The sequence below is a fragment of the Hemiscyllium ocellatum genome, chromosome 20, assembly GCF_020745735.1.
Source record: "Hemiscyllium ocellatum isolate sHemOce1 chromosome 20, sHemOce1.pat.X.cur, whole genome shotgun sequence".
In the NCBI taxonomy this organism is placed as follows: domain Eukaryota; kingdom Metazoa; phylum Chordata; class Chondrichthyes; order Orectolobiformes; family Hemiscylliidae; genus Hemiscyllium; species Hemiscyllium ocellatum.
Window position 1 is genome coordinate 25,942,440 of NC_083420.1, and position 23,189 is coordinate 25,965,628.

A 23,189-nucleotide genomic window follows, 5' to 3' on the forward strand; every position below is an offset into this window, starting at 1 on the left:
GCTCAACTGGCACCACATTCACAAACATCCCCTCCTTCCAACACCAATGCTCAAGGACAAAAATTGACCAAGGCTCTTCAGACAGCATTTTCCAAGTCACAACCACTTCCACCTAGGTGGACAAGTGCAGCAGATGCATATGAACACCAACTGCGAGTTCTCTTCCAAACCACTCATCCTGACTTGGAAATATATCGTTTCTTCATTGTCATTAGGTCAAACTCCTGGGACTGCCTCCTTAACAGTATTGTTGGTATACCTACACCATATGAACTTCAAGACAACAGCTCAATACAGCCTTCTGAATGGCAACTAGGAATGGGCAATAAATCTTGGCCCAGCCAGTGACACCCACATCTCATTAGTGAATTTTTAAAAATACATGATTCACAATATTAAATCAGTGTAGTTTCTAAACTGTCTTATTGTTTAAAGAAGTGTGAAATGAAATATGCAGCATTTCTTTCTCATTTTAGTTCCTTAATAATCAGGAGGGACTTCTGATATTAAATGGATAAAAGCAGTGGGTATAAAGGAAGAGAATTATTACAACATGTACAGGATTTGAATCTGATCTCTAAACAGAGTGAGATTCACTGTTTGATTTAATAATGCAGAATAAATCTCAGTAATGGAGAAGTATGGGAGCATCTAGTCAATAAACAATAGATAGATTGCAGTTCTCTTTGGCCTTAAGTTCAATAGTGATTTCTTGAAAACATAAAGCCTTTTGAATCCAGAAATGTCCAAGTAGTTCGTATTCCAGTTCCTCATAGTCCAGACAGATCTGCATTACTGAAGAGGCCACATAATTTGGAACGTGCAAGTCTAGATGTGTTGAAGGAAGAGAAATCTTGAAGTACAAATAAACCAGTCGTTAAAAAAAAGTGGAGTCACAAGTCGGAAAGGCCATCAAAGGCACGAGCGCTTTATTTCTAGAGGGCTGAACAGATTAGCAGGAAAGTTATGCTAAATCTGTATGAAAACTTGATTGGACCAAATTTCAACTATTATATGCAGTTGCTGTCATTAGGTTATATACAAAGGATAGTGGAATTTAAGATTCAGAAAGATTTACAAGAATGGTATCAGAAACAAGAATCAGAAAATGTGTCAGAAAAGGAGCAGCAAACTAGTTTGCTCTTATTGACAAAGAAATTTAAGACTAGATTAGATTCCCTACAGTGTGGAAACAGGTCCTACAGATCTTAAATTATGTAAGATATTAATAGCTTTGACAATATTTGCTCTGGTGTTGGAAGAGCATAGTTAAACATCATTTTATTATTAGATTTCTGAGATATCAAACTCAAGAAACTGCTTTACCCAAAAAGCAGTGATAATGAGAACTCGCTTGTATCAGGGTTAAATTAAAATTATATAAACACATTTACATGAAAACTAGACAAGCACACTGAGATGGGGAACAGAGGGTTACTAAAGATAGATTTTGATTAGGAAAGATGGGAAGAGGCCCAGTTGGAGCTTAAATACAAACATGGATTGATATCATCAAAACAATCTATTTGGCCCAATGTAACCGATCCAAGTCTGGGGAGCAGAACTAAAAACTTAGTTGGGGTGCAGCAAGGATGACTAGAGAAAAACAAATTGTCAGGATTGTATATATTGTAGATGTATAAATATAGTTTGGATTCAGCAGTAATTCTGCTCCCTACAACACCCAAAAAAATCTGCCTACAGTGACTAAAGCGTTAACATCTTCAGAAACGGAGACAGAAATCTACAAAGAGAATCAAAGGTCACCAAACATCAAAAGGCACTCCTCAAAACACAATGGGTTGGGCAACTGGAAGCATGAACCAGGTGTATCTTGCAAATTCACTGCTCTCAGGCAGTGATTGTCCTTACCTCTGAGGTAGGAGATTCAGGTTCATGTTGCACTTGCTCCAGAGGTGCAGGTAACACCTCTGAACAGGTTGACTTGGGAAATATTGAAACATCTAATTTAAGAGTATTCTAATTTACAAGGTGAAAATTACAAATACAGCCAGGTAATAATGCTTTCCCTTCCAGTAGGACTTGCAATGCAAGCTATTATGATTCACTTCTTTCATGAGAACCACATACCACTGAGAACGTGAAATATTCACTCAACATCTGCATCAGACCAAAATAATAAACCATTCCAAGGCACTTCACAGGATTATAAAATCAAGTGACATCAATACACAATTAGATCAAAAGCCTGGTCAAAGCAATAGGCTTTAATAGTATTCACAAAGAGAAGAAAACTTTGAAAGTAGAGAGGGAATCTCAGCACTTAAAAAGCGAAGATCTTGGCTCCAACAGTGGATTGATCAGAATCAAAAATGCTTAAAGACAAGGATTCTGGGTAATCCAAGATGGAGGAGGGAAACATTTCTGGCTGTAACAGGCTTTTCCTTGAGGTATTATAGGTGTAGGAAATGATTTCCTCAAATTCCAGGAGGAACCATTACTGTTTTATTTGCTGTTGCATTGTTTTGACTTTTTTCTCCCAAGATCAAAAACAACAGCACTGTTAAAAAAGGAGAAGAACTGACAAAGGTGGCACATGGTCTGTGCAGGAGAGAGAAAGAAGCACAGTTACTGCCTGTTGTTGTTGAATATATGTATCACTGGACATCGGTGTGCATCTGGGAAAATTAACAAACAGTGAAATTCACAACTGATCTTGGAGGAACCTGTTTAGGAAGAGGTCACAGCACAGAGACAGATAAGTTGAATTGTTTAGTGGCCTTGCTGTAAGTGAGTAGAGTGAGGTTTTATTGATTATATGTTTTATTGAAATATGTCTCAATTAAAATTAAAAATATAAGCCATTAGTATTAAGTTAGCCAGGAGCAGTGTTCTGTAGAGGAATAAGACAGTGCTATTTTCTGGGTCTGCAGATTGGAAGCAGCAAAAATGGCCCTTAGTAGAGGGATGTGCTCTTGTTGGATGTGGGAATTCAGGGAGATTTAGCTGTTACTGAGGATTATATCTACAATAAACGCCTTGGTTGCAAATCCTATCAGAGCGAATGTTGGATCAACAGAGGCAATGAGGAATTTACAAGAGCAAGGTGGTGTGATGGAAGGCAGTTATAGGAAGGTAAAAAAGTCACAGATACAGTCACATAGATGGGTTAATTCCAGGAAAGATGAGAGAGGTACGCAACTAGTCCATGAGTCTTCCATGGCTATCCCCATTTCAAACAAGTATGCTGTTTTGGAAAATAAAGGGGGTGAGATTCTCAAGGGAATAGAGCATGAACTGCCAAGTTTCTGGTATTGAGAGTGGCTCTAATGCAGTGTGGGGTACATCAGGTTCCAAGAAATCGATTGTGTTAGGGGACTCTAGTCCAAGGTACAGACAGATATTTCTGTAGCCAGCAGCAAAAAGTCTATAGTGTGTTGCGTCCCTGGTGCCAAGATCAAGGTTGTCTCAGAGAGGGTGCAGAATGTTCTCAAAGGGGACAGGGACCAGCAGGAGTTCATTGGTTCAAATGTATACAACGACATAGGAAGGGAAAAGGATGAGATTCTGAAGGGAGAAGGATGAGATTCTGAAGGGAGAAGAGTGTGTGTTAGGCAGGAATTTAAAAAGGAGGTCCTCTAGAGTAGTATTATCTGGATTACTCCTGGTGCTACGAGCTAGTGAGGATAGAACAAATGAATGTATGGCTGAGGTGGTGGTGAACGGGAAAAGGATTCACATTTTTGGATCATTGGAATCTCTTCTGGGGTCGAAGTGACCTCTACAAGAAGGACGGATTGCACCTGAATTGGAAGGGGACTACTAGACTGGCAGGCAGATTTGCAAGAGCTGCTTGGGAGGATTTAAACTAGTAAGGTAGGGGAGGTGGTTGGAACCCGGGGGGATAGTGAGCAAAGAGATTAATCCGAGACTGATAAAGTTGAGAAAACAAGCAAGCCCAACAGTCAGGGCAAAGCAGAGAACAAAGTAGGACTGAAATTAAACTGCATTTATTTCAATGAAAGAGGCCTAACAGGAAAGGCGGATGAACTCAAGGCATGGCTAAGAACACGGGATTGGGATATCATAACAATGACAGAAACATGGCTCAGGAATGGACAGGACTGAGTTTAATGTTCCAGAATACAAGTGCTCAGGAAGGACAGAAAGGGAGGCAAGAGAAGAGAGGGAGTGGCATTTTTGATGATGGATAGCATTACAGCTGTATTGACGGAGTCATGATTTGGAGATGCTGGTGTTGGATTGGGGTGTACAAAGTTAAAAATCACAACACCAGGCTAACAGGTTTAATTGGAAGCACTACTCCTTCATCAGGTGAGTCTATAATACAATCCCAATAAGATGATCATCTCTTTCTTATTTCTCAGTTCCACCCAAATAACTTCCCTGGATGTATTTCAGGTGGATGGCAACCACCTGAAGGAGCGGCGCTCCGAAAGATAGTGCTTCCAATTAAACTTGTTGGATTATAGCCTGGTGTTGTGATTTTTAAACTTTGTACTGAGGGAGGATATTCCCAGAAATACATCTGGGGAAGTTATTTGGGTGGAACTGAGAAATAAGAGAGAGATGATCACCTTATTGGGACTGTATTATAGACTCGCTAATAGCAGGAAATTGAGAAACAAATTTAAAGATTTCAGTTATCTCTAAGAGTAATAGGGTGGTTACAGTAGGGGATTTTAGCTTTCCAAACAGACTGGGACTGACAATGTTAAGGGTTTAAATGGAGAGGAATTTATTAAATGCGTACAAGAAAATTCTGATTTAATATGTGGAAATAAGGCAGGGCAGGGCAGATGACTGAGGTGTCTGTGGGGGAGCACTTTGAGGCCAGTGACCAGAATTTTATTAGTTTTAAAATAACAGATAAGGTAAATAGACAAGGACTTTTCCCTGGGATTGGGAGTCCAGAACTAGAGGGTATAGGTTTGGGGTGAGAGAGGAAAGGTATGAAAAGAGATCGAAGGGGCAACTTTTTCATGCAGAGGGAGGTGCTTGTGGGATATGGGCTGCCAGAAGGAGTGGTGGAGGCTCGTACAATTTCAACAGTTCAAAAGGCAACTGGATGGATATATGAATAGGAAGGGTTTGAAGGGAAATGGGCCAGGTGCTGGCAAGTGAGGTTACATTGGGATGGGATATTTGATCGACATGGACTGAGGGGTCTGTTTCCGTGCTGTACATCTCTATGACTATGACCAGAACCAGACAAATGTAAATATTTTGAATGAGATTTGAGATACTGAGGTGTAAAGTTGTGAGAGGAAAAGGAGAATTTTAAAATCAAGGCACACTCATTTTACTTTGGAACTCCTTATTCTTAATATTTTCATTGCATATTTCAGCATTGTCATTACTAAAGTAATTCACTTGTCCTAATATAAGGCTTGCTTATGTTGCTGGAGAAAATTTTTAAATCATTCATGGGATGTGAATGGATTCAGCTCCAATTCTGCTCCCTTCAACACCTAAGGATTTATTGCTGACCCTGAATTAACCTAGGTAAGGTGAAATTGTGCTGCCTTCTTGATTGCAAAAAAAGTAGCTTAGAGGGCAGTTAAGACTTAACTGCATTGCTCTGCATAGGTGGTCACATGCAATACCAGATTTACTTCAAGAAACATCACGGGATGGATTTTTATGACAACATGGTAGTTTCATGATCACCATTCCAGAATCTGGAGACTAGGTTTTTATTTTGGATTTATTTTAATTAACTGAATTTAAATGCACCCAGTGGTACAATTTGAAGTCTGCAGATTATTAGTCCAGGTTTCTGGGTGATTAGGCCAGTAACTTTGAGCCAACATGACAGCATACTGGCAAAATAGGATCTGCATCTTCAGGTCATGACAGATTGATGTTACACCAGACTGTGATTTAAGCCTTAAACAAATATATCAGAGTAAAGGAACTAAAACAGCAAAAAAAATTAATACTCATAGCAATTACATTTTACTAACACCTGCTGTAGTCAAGACGTTCATGACTCTACACGGCTGTTAAAGCATGTTGTAGTATCTGAAATGAGATTTCAGTATTGTTACTTTTTTCATACCTTTGTTGACCATAGAGGCAGAAACTAAACATTCAATGTTTAGGACTCTAGATGCACGTTTCCTTCACTTTTAGATATATTGATCCTCACTAACAGTTTTGCCACAAACTGAATTTTGGATAAAAACATACATTTATGTGACAACATAAATCACAGCCCCTTTCCTCTAAGGGTTTCTCTAAACAGCTAACCATGCAACAGTTAAAGCTGCAATGGATTTCATTTCATCACACTACTGTAGTGATCAAATGTTCAGATTAGCATTTAAAAAAACCTTCTCATTGAAGGTACAATCTTTCCAAAGACCATAAATTGCAGCAATACATGGCTGTTTTATTCCCAAATCAGTAGAAATGGTGGGGTTAATACGGAATACAGTTTCTGCAAAGTTTTATTCAATTATGTCCAGTACAGACTATTTTACTGCAGTTGGTAGTGTGGCTGCATGGGGTTCTCTGAACAGCGAGAGCTACAATGACATTTCTTGGTCAGGCATATCAACATGGGATTATCTGTCTCTTTCAGAAAAGGGTCACGCAAAATGCCACTCTGCACCCCACCACAGTGACCCGAAATAAACACTGTGAAAACACAAGTGAAAGCACCTTAAAATACCTTGACACAAAAACCCAACCAATTCACGTCAAGCACAGTCTAATTCCACCTTTAGACAATGCTTAGGACCAAACCAAAAGGCAGGCCAGAAGGCTGGAGAAACTCAGGTCTGGTAGCATCTGTGCCAAAAGAAACAAGAGTTAAATCTTTCAAGTCCAGTATTATTCTTCAGAATGGCTTCAGACTTCTTCCATCCACAGTATTTGACTTTTACAAAATGATAGATTTGAGTTCTTAATTTATTTGTACATTCAACACACCAATAGGGACAAAACAGAAACCAGAAAGAAAAAGGCCTAGTTCCAGCAGCTAGTTGTGCTCAGACACTTGCTGCAGAACTAAAACTATAACAAACCATAGTGAGATGGGAGCGATCAGCCACAAAGTCACAGGGTGAACTATCAAGTATGTGAATCTAAGTCAAAATTCAAAATTAACCACATAGAAGCAGTCAGTACAAACTGCTACTTATGCACAACACGCAAGTTGTAATTGCTGGAGTTGAAAATCAATCTCCGCATTAAAGGACACAATCAGATCTTATTCAGAATTTGTAAGGCAAGTCAAACTCCTTTTTTACGCCCCCATTAGGTTTATTAATTAACCCAGAAAACAGTTTGAAACCTTGCAGGAGGAGAGATTCCTGTCAATCGGGAAGGAGGAAGCACAGAACATAGTATAGAGATGCTAGGAAATGACTTTTTTTTTTAAAAAGTAGGAATGACCTTCAAAACTGTTTTAGAGATCGAGTGAAAATGAGAGAAGATCCAAAATAGCACAAGGGTTGATAATAACTAGGAAAATCACATTTGTAAAATAGCTTCAATTTTTCCAAGATTAAAAAAAAACTTGTTACAGGAAACTTATGAGGTAGAAAATCATAGATTAGGATGGAAAATTAAGAAAAATCATAAAAAATAAATTGGGAAGAGGCGAGTAATCATAGGAAGAGAGAGAAAATCTGAAAAATACATTGACAAAATGACTTTTAAAAAATCACAACACTAGTTTATAGTCCTACAGGTTTATTTGAAAGAGTGTGGTGCTGAAAAAGCACAGGTCAGGCAGCATCCAAGGAGCAGGAAAATCAATGTTTTGGGCAAAAGTCCTTCATCAGGAGTGAGGCTGTGAGCTGAGGGAGTGTGGTGAGGTAAATGGAGGGGGTGGGGGGTGAAGATAGCTGCGAGCGCAATAGGTAGATGGGGGTGGGGGTAATGGTGACAGGTCGGAGAGGAGGGTGGAGCAGATAGGTGGGAAGGAAGATGGACAGGTAAGATAGGTCATGAGGGCAGTGCCAAGTTGGAACTGGGATAAGGTGGAGGGAGGGGAAATGAGGAAACTGGTGAAAACCACATTGATGCCATGGGGTTGGAGGGTCCTCCAGGCACAGATTGATACGGGAGATAGCAATGAAGTAGCCTCAGGACCTGCATGTCCTTGGCGGAGGGGGAGGGGGAGTTTAAGTGTTCAGCCATGGGACATTGGGATTGGTTGGTGCAGGTGTCCCGGAGATGTGCTCTGAAGCACTCTGAAAAGGCATCCTGTATCCCAAATTTAGAGGAGACCGCATCAGGAGCAACAGATACAGTAAATGACGTATGTGGAAGTGCAGGTAAAACTCTGATGGATGTGGAAAGCTCCTTTGGGGCCTTGGACAGAGGTGAGCTTGGAGGTGTGGGTGCAGGTTTTGTAATTCTGCAGTGGCTGTGGAAGGTGACAGGAGGGGAGAGTGGGTTAGTGAGAGGCGTGGACCTGACAGGGGAGCTGCGGAAGGAATGGTCTTTACGGTAAGCGGATAGGGGTGGGGAGGGAAATATATCTCTGGTGGAGGAGTTCATTTGTAGGTGGCAGAAACGGCAGACAATGATGCGATGTATACAGAGGTTGGTTGGGTGGAAGCTAAGGACAGGGGTGGGCTTAAGGACAGAGATGCGGGAGGTGGATGAGATGCGCTGGAGGGCAACATCAAACATGTGGGAGGGATAAATGGCCTCCTTCTTTAAAGGCTATAACCTGCTTTGTTCAGTGGTGGAACTGACCCTCCTGGGAGTAGATGCAGCAGAGCCAGAAGAATTGGGAATAAGGGATAGCATTTTTACAGGAGGCAGGGCGGGAGGTGGTGTAGTTCAGGTAGCTGTCAGAGTCAGCAAGTTTGTAGAAGATGTCAGTGTGTTGTCAGTCAACATTGATGGTGATGGAGAGGTCCAGGAAGGGAAGGGAGGTATCGGAGATGGTCCAGGTGAACGCAACGTCAGGATGGAATGTGTTGGTCAAGTTGATGACCTGTGCAACCTCTGCATGGGGCTGATACAGTTATCGGCATAGAGGAGGAAGAGGTGGGGAATGGTGCTAGCGTAACTACGGAAGATGGATTGTTCCACAGAACTGAAGAGACAGGCATAGTTGGGCCCCATGCAGGTGTCCATAGCTAGCCCCTTTTGTAGGAAGTGGAAGGATTCAAATGAGAGATTATTGAGTGTCAGCGGAAGGGCACTAGTGGGAATGTCAGGAGAGGAAGAAATAGATGGCTTGGAGGCCCCTGTCACAGCGGATGGAGGTGTATAGGGAGTGGAGGACCACGGTGAAGATGAGGCATTGGGGGCCAGGGAAACAAAAGTCTTGGAGGAGGGGGAGGGCATGGATGGTGTCCTGAACGCATGTGGGGAGTTCCTGGACCAGAAGAGATAGGACTGTATCAAGGTACGTGGAGATGAGTTTGTCAGGTCTACACCCCTCACCAAATCACCTCCCCTCTTGGCACATTTCCCTGCCACCACAAAAATTGAAACCTGCACCAACATCTCCCTCCCTCACCTCTGTCCAAGGCCCCAAAGGAGCATTCCACATCCAGTTTTTCCTGCAGTTCCACACGTCATTTACTGTATCCATTGCTCCTGATATGGTCTCTACATTGGAGGCAGGGCACAGACTCTCAGAACGCTTCAGAGAACGTCTCCATGACAAGCGCACCAACCAATCCCACAGCCCCTTGGCCGAACACAAACTCTCCCTCCAAGGATATGCAGGTCCTGGCCCTCCTCCACTGTCACTCCCTAACCACCCGATGCCTGGAGGAAGAACGCCTAATCTTCCACCTCGGGACCCTCCAACCGCATCAACACTGATTGCGCCAGTTTCCTCATTTCCCCACCTTATCTCAGTGCCAACCTTCCAACTTGGCATCGCCTTCATGACCTCTCAGTCTTCCTCCCCACCTATCTGCTCCACCCTCCTCTCTGATTTATCACCTTTACCCCCATCTCCATCTACCTATTGCAATCTCAGCTACCTTCCCCCAGCCCCAGCCCCCACCCCCCTCCCATTTATTTCACCACTCAATTGGCTTATAGCCTCATTCCTGATGAAGGGCTGTTGCTCCTCGGATGCTACCTGACATGGTGTGTTTTTCCAGCACCCCACACTATTCTAATCTCTAGTATTTGCAGTCCTCATTTTCGCCAGGTTTATTTGGAAGCACTGGCTTTCGAAGCATTGCTTCATCAAGTGGTTATGGAGCAGGGCTTTAAGAGCAGAATGGTCTTGCTCCACAATCACAAAAACAATGCTTTGAAAACTAGTGCTTCCAAATAAACCTGTTGGACTATAACCTGGTGCTGTGTGAATTTGAACTTTGTCCACTCCAGTGCAACACTGGCTCCTCCAAATCATGCTTTTGATGCCTTTTCCAAGTCAACATCTCAGTTTAACGAAACTAAATCTGAAGCCACTGTAATGAGCAGGAAATAGTGCAATTCAATACATGAGAATTTGGATCTTTTTCAAAACTGGACCAAGATAACAAACGTAGATAAATATAATTGGTATTGAGGGAAATGCAAATTAATTCAATCCAGTGCATGAGGGCAGGTAAGAGAGCAATATTACAGGATATGTTAAAAGAGGATCCAATACAACAACTTTGTGTAAAATACTGGTAACACTTTAGGAATAACTTACAATAAACAGCAACATGCATAATAAGAATTTAAACTCAAAAGGAAACTCAATGAGCTATTCAAGACAAAAGGCAAGAGAGACACATGAAGTATAACACCATAAAAGGGCACTGAACAGGTCAGTTAAACCTACAAGTAGAGACCATAAGGGGAGGTGAATTAGGCCACATGACCCATCGTGTCTGCTCATTTGACTGTGGTTGCTAGGTTTCTCAACCCCATTTGATTGTCTTCCTCCTGCAGCCCTTGATTCCTTACTAATAAAAGAACCTCTGTCTTGTATACAAGGCGACTCTCGTATCCGTGGAATCGTTTTCCACGGTTTTGGTTACCCGCGGCCTGAACATATTATGGGAACCTTCTGGAACCATGGACTGGGGGCTGCCACAAACACAAGTTTCCCATTGAAATGAATGGGTTTGCTCCAAACCATGGTAGGTCTTGGAACATATCCCCCACAGATATTTTTGGGGGGCGGGGGTGGGTGACTTGGCCACTAAAGCCTTCTACAGCAAGGCATTCCACAGATTCACCACCCGCTGGTTGAAGAAATTCCTCATCTCAGTTCTGAAGGATCAACCCTTGAGTCAGAGGCTCAAAAGGTATCAAAAGCAGCATCTCAGTTTAATGAAACTGGAACTGGACCCTTAGGCCCTAGTCTCTCCTAGTTGTGGAATCATCTATTGAGACCTCATAGTATCCTGTAAGTTTCAATGACATCCCCTTCAACCTTCTGAATTCCATCAAGTACAGACACGAAGTCCTCAATCACAACTCAAAATGATAAGCCCTCTATCCCCAGGCTCATTATTTTAAAATTCCACTGGATGCCCACCACCTGCACATTGTCCTTAAATACAAGGCCCAAACTGCTCACAGTATTTCAAATGAAGTCTGACCAGAGCTTTAAACAATCTCAGCAATACGTTTTAACTCTGTGGCCCTCTTGAAATGAATGCTAACATTGCATTTGCCTTCCTAACATGCAAGTGCAGTTGGCAGTTAACCTTAGGAGTTCTAGTTCAGGATTCTCTCAAATCTCTGTGCTTCAGATTTCCAAAGTGCTTCCACGTTCAGAAAATAGTCTTTGCCTCAATTCTCCTACCAAAGTACATAACCCACATTTATTCCACCAACTACTTCTTTGCCCACTGTCCTAGCCTACCCAAGTCCTTCAGCAGCTTCCCCACTTCCTCAACACTACTTAGCCCATCTTTGATTCATCTGCAAAATTAGTAACAATGCCCTCAGTTCTTTCGTCCAGATTATTAATGCATTACAGGATCAGTTGTAGTGTCAACAGTGACCCCTGCAGAATTTCACTAGGCACTGGCTGCCATCCTGAAAAAAAATCCCCTTTATCCCCTTTCTCTGATTTTGGCCAGGTAGCCAGTCATCTATTCATGACAGTACCATGCTCCTTACACCATGGCCTCCGATCTTATTTTTTAGCCTCCTGTGCAGCACCTTGTTCAAGGCATTCTAGAAATCCAAATAGGCTACTTCCACTGGCTCTCTTTTGTCAGACATGCTCATTAGAATCCAGTTAGAATTCTAAGATTTGTCAGGCATGACATCCCTTTGATGAAGCTGTGCTGACTCAACCCTATTTTACCATGCACTTCCACGTACTCTGCAATTTCATCCTTAACAATGGACTATCCTAGCTCTACACTACCACATTGAGATGTAAGGGATTATTAGGAGCACAGAACATGGCTTCAGGGAAAAAAAAACATCTTTTGTCAATTTGTTGGAGTTCTTCAAACAGTTTACCAGGATAATGGAAGACGGCAAGGAAAAAAAAGTGAGGGCTGCAGATGCTAGAGATCAGAGTTGAAAAGTGTGGTGCTGGAAAAGCATGGTAGGTCAGGCAGCATCTTCAGAACTGTCTGACCCAGAGGGCAGTATTGGCTCATTGAGTAGATTCAAGACAGATCTATATATTAAAAATAAAGGTAAACAAGAGTGGCGCAGGAAAATGGTTTCGAGATTGAGATCACAAATGATCTCACTGAAAAGCTAAATGGCCTATTATTTTATTTCTTTTGGCATTATGAAATTGATTTGAAATACATGCAAGTTCATATTTCAGAGGTCTGAACAGGGTGATAGTTCTATCTAGAGGCAGAAGCTCTCCAGAGTGCAAGACAGCATCTCTCATTCCCTTGAGAATGAAGTAACCAAGAACTTCAAGAGAAAGTGAGGACTGTAGATGCTGGAGACCAGAGTTGAAAAATGTGGTGCTGGAGAAACGCAGCAGGCCAGGCAGCACCCGAGGAGGAGAATCGATGTTTCGGGCATAAGCCCTTCTTCAGGAATGAGGCTGGTGTGTCAAGGGTAGGGGGGAGGGCGCTAGAAATACAATAGGTGGAAGGAGGTGAGGGTAATAGGCTGGAGAGGGGGTGGGGGCAGAGAGGTCGGGAAGACGATTACAGGTCAAGACAGCGATGGTGAATCCGGGGGTTGGGACTGAGATAAGTTGGGGGGGAGGGGAAATGAGGAAGCTGGAGAAATCTACATTCATGCCGTGTGGTTGGAGGGCTCCTAGGCGGAAGATGAGGCACTCTTCCTCCAGGTGTCATGTGGTCAGGGTCTGGCGATGGAGGCGGCCAAGGACCTGCATATCCTTGGCGGAGTGGGAGGGGGAGTTAAAGTGTTCAGCCACAAGGTGGTTGGGTTGGTTGGTCCGGGTGTCCCAGAGGTGTTCCTGAAACGTTCCGCAAGTAGGCGGCCTGTCTCCCCAATGTAGAGGAGACCACATCTGATGAACGGATACAGCAAATGATGTGTGTGGAGGTGCAGGTGAATTTGCGACGGATATGGAAGGATCCATTGGGGCCTTGGAGGAAGGCGAGTGGGGAGATGTGGGCGCAAGTTTGGCATTTCTTGCAGTTGCAGGGGAAGGTGCCAGGAATGGAGGTGGGGGTGTGGACTTGACGAGGGAGTTGCGGAGGGAGTGGTCTCTCCGAAACGCTGAGAGGGGTGGGGAAGGAAATATATCCCTGGAGGTGGCGGAAATGATGGTGGATGATACGATGTATCCGGAGGTTGGTGGGGTGGAAGATAAGGACCAGTGGGGTTCTGTCCTGGTGGCAATTGGAGGGGCGGGGTTCAAAGGCAGAGGTGCGGGAATTGGCAGAGATGCGGTGGAGAGCATCGTCGACCACGTCGGAGGGGAAATTGCATTCTTTGAAGAAGGAGGACATTTGGGTTGTTCGGGAGTGGAACTGGTCCTCCTGGGAACAGATGCAGCGGAGGTGAAGGAATTGGGAAATACGGGATGGAGTTAATGTGTGTGTTGAGTCAGTCGCCCCACTGAGGTAGAAATGGAGGGGTCTGGGAAGGGGAGGGAGGAGTCTGAGACAGTCCAGGTAAATTTGAGGTCGGAGTGGAAGGTGTTAGTAAAGTGGATGAACTGTTCAACCTCCTCAGGGAAGCACGAAGTAGTGCCAATACAATCACTGATATAATGGAGGAAAAGGTGGGGGGTGGTGCCAGTGTAGCTGCAGAAGATGGACTGTTCCACATATCCGAAGAGGCAGGCTTAGCTGGGGCCCATGTGTGTGCCCATGGCTACTCCTTTGGTTTGGAGAAAGTGGGAGGATTGGAAGAAGTTGTTAAGAGTGAGGACCAGTTCAGTCAGTCGAAGGAGGGTGTCAGTGGAAGGGTACTGGTTGGGTCAGCTGGAGAGGAAGAAGTGGAGGGCTTTGAGGCCTTCGTGATGGGGGTTGAAAGTGTATAGGGATTGGATGTCCACCGTGAAGATAAGGCGTTGGGGGCCGGGGAAGCGAAAATCATGGAGGTGGTGGTGTCGCGAAAGTAGGTGGGGAGTTCTTGGACTAAGGGGGACAGGACAGTGTCGCGGTATGCAGAGATGAGTTCGGTGGGGCAGGAGCAGGCTGAGACAATGGGTTGGTCGGGGCAGTCGGGTTTGTGGACTTTAGGCAGGAGGTAGAAACGGGCGGTGTGGGGTTGTGGGACTGAGGTTGGAGGAGGTGGATGGGAGATCCCCTGAGGTGATGAGGTTATGGATGGTCTGGGAGATGTGGTTTGGTGGTGGGAGGTGGGGTCATGGTCAAGGGGGCAGTAGGTGGTGGTGTCCGCAAGTTGGCGTCTAGCTTCAGCGCTGTAAAGATCGGTGCACCAAACTACCACTGCGCCTCCCTTGTCTGCCGTTTGGATGTTGAGGTTGGGGTTGGAGCAGAGGGAATGGAGGGCCGCGCGTTGAGGGTGAGAGGTTGGAGTGGGTGAGAGGGGTGGCTGCAGCAGTTGGACATGAGATCGAAGGTGGGTAAGAGGCCAGCACGGGGTATCCAGGTGGATGGGGTGTATTGGAGGCGGGAGAAGGGGTTGTCAGAGAGTGGGCAAGAGTCCTGGTTGAAGAAGTAGGCGCAGAGGCGTCAGAAGAAAAGCTCAATGTCTAGCTGCCTGCCAAACTCATTGATCCAGGAGCGTAGGGGGATGAAGGCGAAGTCTCTGCTGAGGACTGATCGTTCATCCTCAGAGGGGGAGGACTGGAGGGATGGTGTAAATACAGCAGGGCTGGGAGCTAGGACCTGGTGTGGGGCTGGAGCTGGGAGTGGGGGCGGAGTTGGTTGTGGGGGCAGAGATCAACGTGGGAGTGGCGTAGCATGCGGTGTGGTCCTTGAGCAGGTGAGTGACATCACTAGGGGCGGAGGTGGCTGTGGCGACAGAGGCGCCGGGAGCGGAAGTGGCGCGCCGGGCAGAAACGGCACTGGTCCCGGTAGCCGCGGATCCCGCAGCGGCTGCGTATCTGTTGGTGATGGTCTTTCTGGCGATCGTGGAGGCGGTTGTCTGGGCGGCGATCGGAGGCTGCATGGCCGGTGGTGGCTGTTGTCCGTGCGGCAGTGGGGGGAGGGGCGGAAGTGACGTAACCGGTCGCTGCGGTGGTGGTGGCTGCAAGGGCCGCGTGGGCAACGGTGCCCGAGTGGTTTGAGGTCATGAGAAGGTTCAGGAACGGTCGAGGAATCCGGAGTGAGAGTGACTACATGAAAGTTTTTTGTACTAACTTTCTTTGATGTTTGATATGGCTAGGAAAAAGCATTTGTTCAGTGCATGAATTCTTCTGGGGATGAAGAACAGCAAAGATCCTTTGCAGGCCTGGGAGAGTGTTTTCCTGAGCTGGGGCAGGGCTGACTGCAGGGACTGTAGGTAGCGGTGCATGGCTGCGAGTGTGGAGCCGAGGATCCGGAGGGAGGTCTGTTGCTGGAGGCTTCGGATTTGCTGCAGGTACTGCTTGTCCTGGTTGGGTTCAAATGGTCTGAATGTAGTCTGGAGTCCATGCAGGGTCAATCAGTTCCGTAGGCAGGTGCTGAGGAAAGAGGTGTGGCTGTGGTATTGAGTCTGTTTCTGGACGTGGCTGAAGAGCTTCAGGGCAGAGGAGATGACCTGGTGGGGGGGGGGGGGGGGGTGCAGTGAGAGAGGGACTCACTGAGATCCTTGTAGAGGGAGGAGGAGAGCTTCTTCAAAGTAGGCATCATTGAAAGAGGATTCGCAGTAGGTTAAGATGAACTAAGAGAAAGTGAGAACTGCAGATGCTGGAGACCAGAGTTGAAAAATGTGGTGCTGGAAAAACAGCAGGCCAGGCGGCATCCGAAGAGCAGGAGAATCGACGTTTTCGGGCATCAGCCCTTTTTCAGGAATGAGGCTGGTGTGCCAAGGGGGCTGAGATTAAGGGTGGGGGGGGAAGGGGTGCTGGAAATACGAAGGAGGTGGAAGGAGGTGAGGTTGAGGGTGATAGGCCGGAGAGGGGGTGGAGGCAGAGGGGTCAGGAAGAAGATTGCAGGTCAAGAGGGTGGTGGTGAATCCGGGGGTTGGGACTGAGATGAGGAGGGGAATTGAGGAAGCTGGAGAAATCTACATTCATCCCTTGTGGTTGGAGGGTTCCTAGGAGGAAGATGAGGCGGTCTTCCTCCAGGCATCGTGTGGTCAGGGTCTGACGATGGAGGCGGCCAAGGACCTGCATGTCCTTGGCGGAACGGGAGGGTGAGTTCAAGTGTTCAGCCAAGGGGCGGTTGGGTTGGTTGGTCCCAGAGGTGCTCCCTGAAACATTCTGCAAGTAGGCGGCCTGTCTCCCCAATGTAGCGGAGTCCACATTGAAAGCAAAGGATACAGTAAATGATGTGTGGAGGTGCAGGTAAATTTGCGACAGATACTGAAGGATCCATTGGGGCCTTGGAGGGAAGTGAGGGGGGAGGTGTGGGCACAAATTTTGCATTTCTTGCGTTTGCAGGGGAAGGTGTGGAGGTGGGGGTGGTGGGGGGTGTGGACCTGACAAGGGAGTCGCAGAGGGAGTGGTCTCTCTGGAATGCTGATAGGGGTGGGGAGGGAAATATATCCCTGATGGGACAACTAGCTTTCACTGAAAGATTTTAATAAGGTCAATGAAGGCATTTCTCCACCCCCCCCTGGCCTCTTGAAATTGGGTCAACAACCAGAGGTCATTTTTTTCTTTCAAAAGCAGTAAAATATTCAATAGAAAAAGAAAGCTATTTCCATTCAGAAACTGGATTGTGAGCATTCTATTGTTCATATATAATGTCTAATCTTTCAGAGGTCTGAACAGGTTGATAGTTCTATCTAGAGGCAGATATTCTACAGACTGCAAGACAGCATCTCCCACTCCCTTGAGAATGAAGTAACCAAGAATTTTAAAAGACAACTTTTCGCTCCCACCATTTGCTCCAACTAATGACTGAGAAACTGAACAATTAGTGCTCACCATCCAGTCTCTTCAAAAAAACTAAAGGAGCTGCACAAACAAGGTGGTCAGATCAGAAGGACCAGGAAGCAGCAAAAAGGACATCTGAATTCCATAGATTGGAGAAATATAGTTCTACAGCGCCAATTTTCTTTCTTCACCTATTATATCCAGGTTTGTTTGCGCAGAAGTTTAAGAGGTTAGAGTTTCAGTTAGAAGGGTTGTGTCAAATCATGTTTGTGCTTGCCTGTGATCAAAATTGATTTACAGCAGTTCTTGTCAAGTGCAGAAACTGGGTCAGGGTTCTGTTAACCCGAGTTCAAACAGGAAAGCTGGGGATGTTGAATTAGTCAATCAAATCTTTAAGTTTTGAGACTACAGGAGTGCAGTTGGGCTTAACATCAGCACACTTTCATACGTGGGTTATGACAAAAGTTATGCAAGCGCAGGAACTAAGTTAGATGCCAGAATCACTTGCTTCCAAAGGATTAATTGACCTTTGGAATATACTGCCGATTGTGTAATGCTGCAAGTTTGTTGCAAAAAAGTCAAAAGGGAGCCAGACAGGCTGATAGAGGAAGCTGATATCATATTGCACACAAAAGGATAAGATCCTTGTTCACAATGTCCACGTTCAGCAATGTCCACACTTAGTTTTAAAAAGTGCGTTAGGAGAGAATGACCCAAATATTTTCCCCAGGACTTTTATAAAGAAGTTAGCTTTGGCCCTTACTATAATTTACATTTCTTTTGGTAAGTAGGGACAATACAGTGCTTCATGATTTGAGTCATAATCTAACCGATCTCTTCCTGTCCATCTCAATGTGTACATAAAACAGCAGAAATAAAATGGCTACTTATATTTTTGCATAACATGCTGATCAACTGCTCTGGCGATGACAACAGTTTGGGGACAAATTGAAGCGTTTTGTGGATAGATGTAGCACTTCTGCTCCATTTTCAAACTATATTTATATTTTACAGAATCCAGTCAGAGAAAACACTTCACTTTTTGTAACCGATAACATCTTCCATCTACCTTCCAGATAAAACACAAAACCAGATCACCATTTTAGCAGCCTTCAGATGAAACAATTGCTTTCTAGTGAATCCATCTTGTTACTTGATAATCAAACAGATTCCTGAAATGCATCTATGGATGTGTGCAAGTCACAGGAGCAATGCCAGCTGGTTCCATAGCATATCACATTAACTTCTCTGAGTGTCACAATCTTCAGTATTGTATTATTATAAGATAGGATTTCCCAAAGAAAAGGTATGAACAGGATAACATTAATCAGCGATTTCAGTTACTTTCAGTTAAGATAGCTATATCCCTGCTATCAGTTCTCACTGAGGAGGGGTCACAATTTTCAAGTCTCAACATGGAGTCTTAGCAGATAAATGTTTGGGCAACACTGTTCTAAGGGCCATTCTCAGGAATGGTACAGCGAATTCAGCAGTGTGCATGATTCTATGAGAATTTAAATTATTAGGCAGGGCACTGACACTGGCAAGATTAGAGTGGCGCTGGAAAAGCACAGGTCAGGCAGCATACGAGGCGTAGGAAAATCGACATTTCGAGCAAAAGCCCTTCATCAGGGCTGACACTGGTAAGCAAGGGAGATTATTTTTTCTTAAAAAACCATAATCTGACGAGAGGACACAACCGGTTTAAGGGGCTGAATGGCCTCTTCCCTTCCTGTTTTCAGCATCCAATCAAATCTGTGGAGTGGCACAGCAAATGCCATACACCTTCCTGAAGGATGTCAGCAGAACTCATTTTGCATGATATATGGAAGGAGTGATAACAATGCGTCCCGATTACACTTCCTTATGAAAAACAGATGGGAATAGATTACTTATTGTCTTGGGGACAGAGAAAGGGAATTGCAACAGGACTTGCTACAGAGAAGGAAGGCATTTCCCATTGAAGGCCCATAAGAGGGGAGCAGCCTTGGCGTTTCCTTTGGCAATAACAAGTCCACTGCAGCAAGCAAGATTTAAGGGACAGGGCAAAGCTGAAGGCAGCCGTACTCACCATGGTTGAAATGCGATCTCTTCCCCGTCCAGCTCATACTCCGAGTATCCAGCACAGCCCCTTTAACCCAGTGAGGTCGGATGTGAGCCGCTATCCGTCGCTGCGTTTCTCTCCGTTCTTCGGGCCTAGGCATCAGGCCTTTCCAGCGACATTTCCGCCCCCAGCCCCGGATCCGGTTCCGCCCAGGCGGGACCGGGCCGGCTCAGACCAGATTGCGCCAGATCCCAACGCGCATGTCTATTGGCTGGCAGAAAGTTTGCATCCTGATTGGTCGATTTGGTTGAATGCTAAGTTTCGATTGGCCGTTGTGGGAAAGGGCGGTGACTAGCTTCTGATTGGTTGGTGGTTCCTGGTCACATGATCATGCTCGACAGCATATGCCATTTCATTCCTGATGAAGGGCTTTTGCCTGAAATGTCGATTTTGCTGCTTCTCGGATGCTGCCTGAACTGCTGTGCTCTTCCAGCGTCTGCAGTCATTGTTTTTACCTATGCTATTTTAGTACCTCAGTAATAGTTTGGTTTATTTAAGAGATAAATATTTCTCCTGAAACTTCATTGTTGCATCTTTAAGCCCATTTTTAAAAAATGTTCTATAGGTTTACTGTACAGAAAACGTCTATTGCAAAATTTTTGAAGTAGCTGTATAAAGTAGCCATAGTCCCATGGTCTCAATAAATGTGGAAGTGCTGGTGTTGGTCTGGGGTGGACAGAGTTTAAAAAATCACATTCTTGGTTATAGTCCAATAGGTATGTTTCAAAATACAAGCTTTCAGAGCGCTGCTCCTTTTTCAGGACTATAAACTGGTGTTGTGTGATTTTTAATTTTGTCCCAAGAGAGACAACTAATTCAAATTCTGTGACAAGATTTGTAGCTCGGGTGCTCGTTGTTGTGGTTCTGTTTGCCGAGCTGGGAATTTGTGTCGCAGACGTTTCGTCCCCTGTCTAGGTGACATCCTCAGTGCTTGGGAGCCTCCTGTGAAGCGCTTCTGTGATGTTTTCTCCGGCATTTATAGTGATTTGTACCTGCCGCTTCCTGTTGTCAGTTCCAGCTGTCCGCTGCAGTGGCCGGTATATTTGGTCCAGGTCGATGTGCTTATTGATTGATTGATTGAATCAGTGGATGAATGCCATGCCTCTAGGAATTCCCTGGCTGTTCTCTGTTTGGCTTTTCCTATAGTAGTAGTGTTGTCCTAGTCGAACTCCTGTTTCTTGTCATCTGAGTGTGTGGCTACTAAGGATAGCTGGTCGTGTCGATTTGTGGCTAGTTGGTGTTCATGGATGCGGATCATGTTCAGGAAGACAGCTAATGATCCGCATCCATGAACATCAACTAGCTACGAAATGACACGACCAGCTATCCTTAGTAGCCACACACTCAGATGACAAGCAACAGGAGTTCAACTGGGACAACACTACTATTTATAGGACAAGCCAAACAGAGAACAGCCAGGGAATTCGTAGAGGCATTGAATCTGTGGATAAATGCGATCAATAAGCACATCGACCTGGACCCAATATACCGCCACTGCAGCGGACAACTGGAACTGACAACCAGAAGAGGCAGATACAAATCACTATAAATGCCGGAGGAAACATCACAGAAGCGCTTCACAGGAGGCTCCCAAGCACTGAGGATGTCACCTAGACAGGGGACGAAACGTCTGCAACACAAATTCCCAGCTCGGTGAACAGAACCACAACAACAGAGACAACTAATGCTGATTTAACTCGAGGGGTGAGGTTGAGAAGGTGGGACGTTAATGGTGACTTCAGCCAAAACAGGAATTGAAACACACTGGCATCAGTGCTAATCAATTGTCCAGCCAACTGAGCTAAGATACCTGTGGATGCTTTTTAATGTAGAAATCCTAAAGGCATAAAGAAACCAGAGCTAGAATGGAATTTTCCAAGCATAAAGAATTGCTAAGTATGGAGATGAGTAGAGATCTGAAGAAAAGAATTATCAAAATTGTGATTCGGAGCATAGTTGTATAGGTCTGAAATATGGACAACTTTGGTTGGGCCACAGCTGGAGTACTGTGTGCAGTTCTGGTCATGACACTATAGGAAGGATATGATTGCACTGAAAGGTACAGAGAAGAATCATTTGAGACGGAGTCTTTACCTGTGAAGAGAGGCTTGATAAGCTTGGATTGTTTTCTTTGGCACACATAAGGTAAAGGAGGGCAACCTGATAACTGTGTACAAGAGTGAGGGCGTGAATATAAAACAATTGTTCCCCTTAGTTAAACTGTCAATAACAAGGAACACACTTTTTTAAGGTAAAAGGCAAGAGGTTTGGAGGAGAGTTCAGGAAATGTCTTTTCATCCAGCTGGTGGTGGGGATCTGGAATGCAGTGCCTGGGAGGGTGGTCAGGAAAGGTAATCTCAACCTTTAAAAAATACTTGGATGAGTACCTGAACTTTTAGAACATTACAAGGCTATGGGCCAAGTTCTGGAAAGAAGGATTAATGTTGGTTTAGTATGGATTCGGTGGCATAGACTTAATGGGCTGAAGGGCTTCTTCTGTACTGTATGATTCTGTGAAACATATTGAGATGGTTCTGTTGTCACAAAAGTGATATGGAGATGTTAGTCTTATATTATTATTTAACACTTCGTCTCTGTCGTTTCTATAGCTGTTCTATTCATCTAGACCCTGACTTTTGTACAGCTTTGGACATCTATACTTTTCAAAAATTTATTTTCTTCCCTTTCAAAAAATACTAGGGATCCTGGTAGCACCTTTGTTTCTAACAAACCTCAACTAACTTCCTGCTTTGTTTATTTGACCATAATCTTAAGTTTAATCCTTCTATTTACTAACTTCTGCTTAGTAGTGACTCATAAGAACATTAGAGAAATTCCATTACCAATGTTTCCACTTAATTTTCTGAATTTAGTGGGAGAATCATTGAACAAGTCCTTCTTGAAGCCAACTCCAAGCAATCATGTAAAAACACCTGAAATCACATCCCAGATGGTCTGCTATTTCAACGACCGCACTTTTCCCTCCCATGTGATCAACAATGCCCTCCAGTGCATCTTCTCCACTTACCACACCCCTGCCCTTGAACTCCACTCTCCCCGAACTGCAAAAAGGATGGAACCCCACCCCCAGTCCTCACCTTCCACGCCATTAATTTCCAGGTACAGCTCATTATGCTCCGCCATTTCCATCATCTACAATAAGACCCCACCACCAAAGATATATTTCCATCCACACCCCTATCAGCGTTCCACAGAAACCATTCCCTCTCTGACTCCCTCATTAGATCCATGCCCCCCAGCAATTCACACTCTGCTCCTGGCACCTTCCCTTGCTGCCACAAGAGGGGTAAAACCTATGCCCACACCTCCTCCCTCACCTCCATCCAAGGCCCCAAAGGATCCTTCCACATCCGACAGATTTTCTTGCACATTCCAGACACCTCATCTGCTGTGTCTGTTGCTCTCAAAATGGTCTCCTCTACTTTGGGGAGACAGGATGCCAACTTGTGAAACATTTCAGAGAACATCTCTGGGGCACATGCACCGAACCACCTCACCGCCCTGTGGCTGACCACTTCAACTCCCCCTCCCACTCTGCCAAGGACATGCATGTCCTGGGCTGCCTCCTTTTCCAAATCCGACCCGCTTGACACCTGGGATCTCATTTTCCAACTTAGGACCCTTCAACCACACGGCATCAACATTGATTTCACCAGTTTCCTCAACTCCCCTTCCCCCATCTCATCCCAGATCCAACTCGACACCACCCTCTTGAACTGTCCTACCTGTCTGTCTTTCTTCCCACCTATTCTCACA

At 44.9% G+C, this 23,189-nt stretch overlaps 1 protein-coding gene across 2 annotated transcripts in view; it reads right to left on the reverse strand.

Moving 5' to 3' along the window:
• The window catches only part of xpo6 (exportin 6), a 122,141-nt gene extending 102,573 nt beyond the window's left edge, over nucleotides 1-19,568 (reverse strand). For both annotated transcript variants that reach the window (XM_060840673.1, XM_060840671.1), the window contains exon 1: nucleotides 19,380-19,568. In XM_060840673.1, the coding sequence (XP_060696656.1) occupies nucleotides 19,380-19,382 (3 nt within the window). In that variant the 5' untranslated portion in view covers nucleotides 19,383-19,568. The remainder of the gene's footprint in view (nucleotides 1-19,379) is intronic.
• Nucleotides 19,569-23,189: the final 3,621 nt, after the last annotated feature.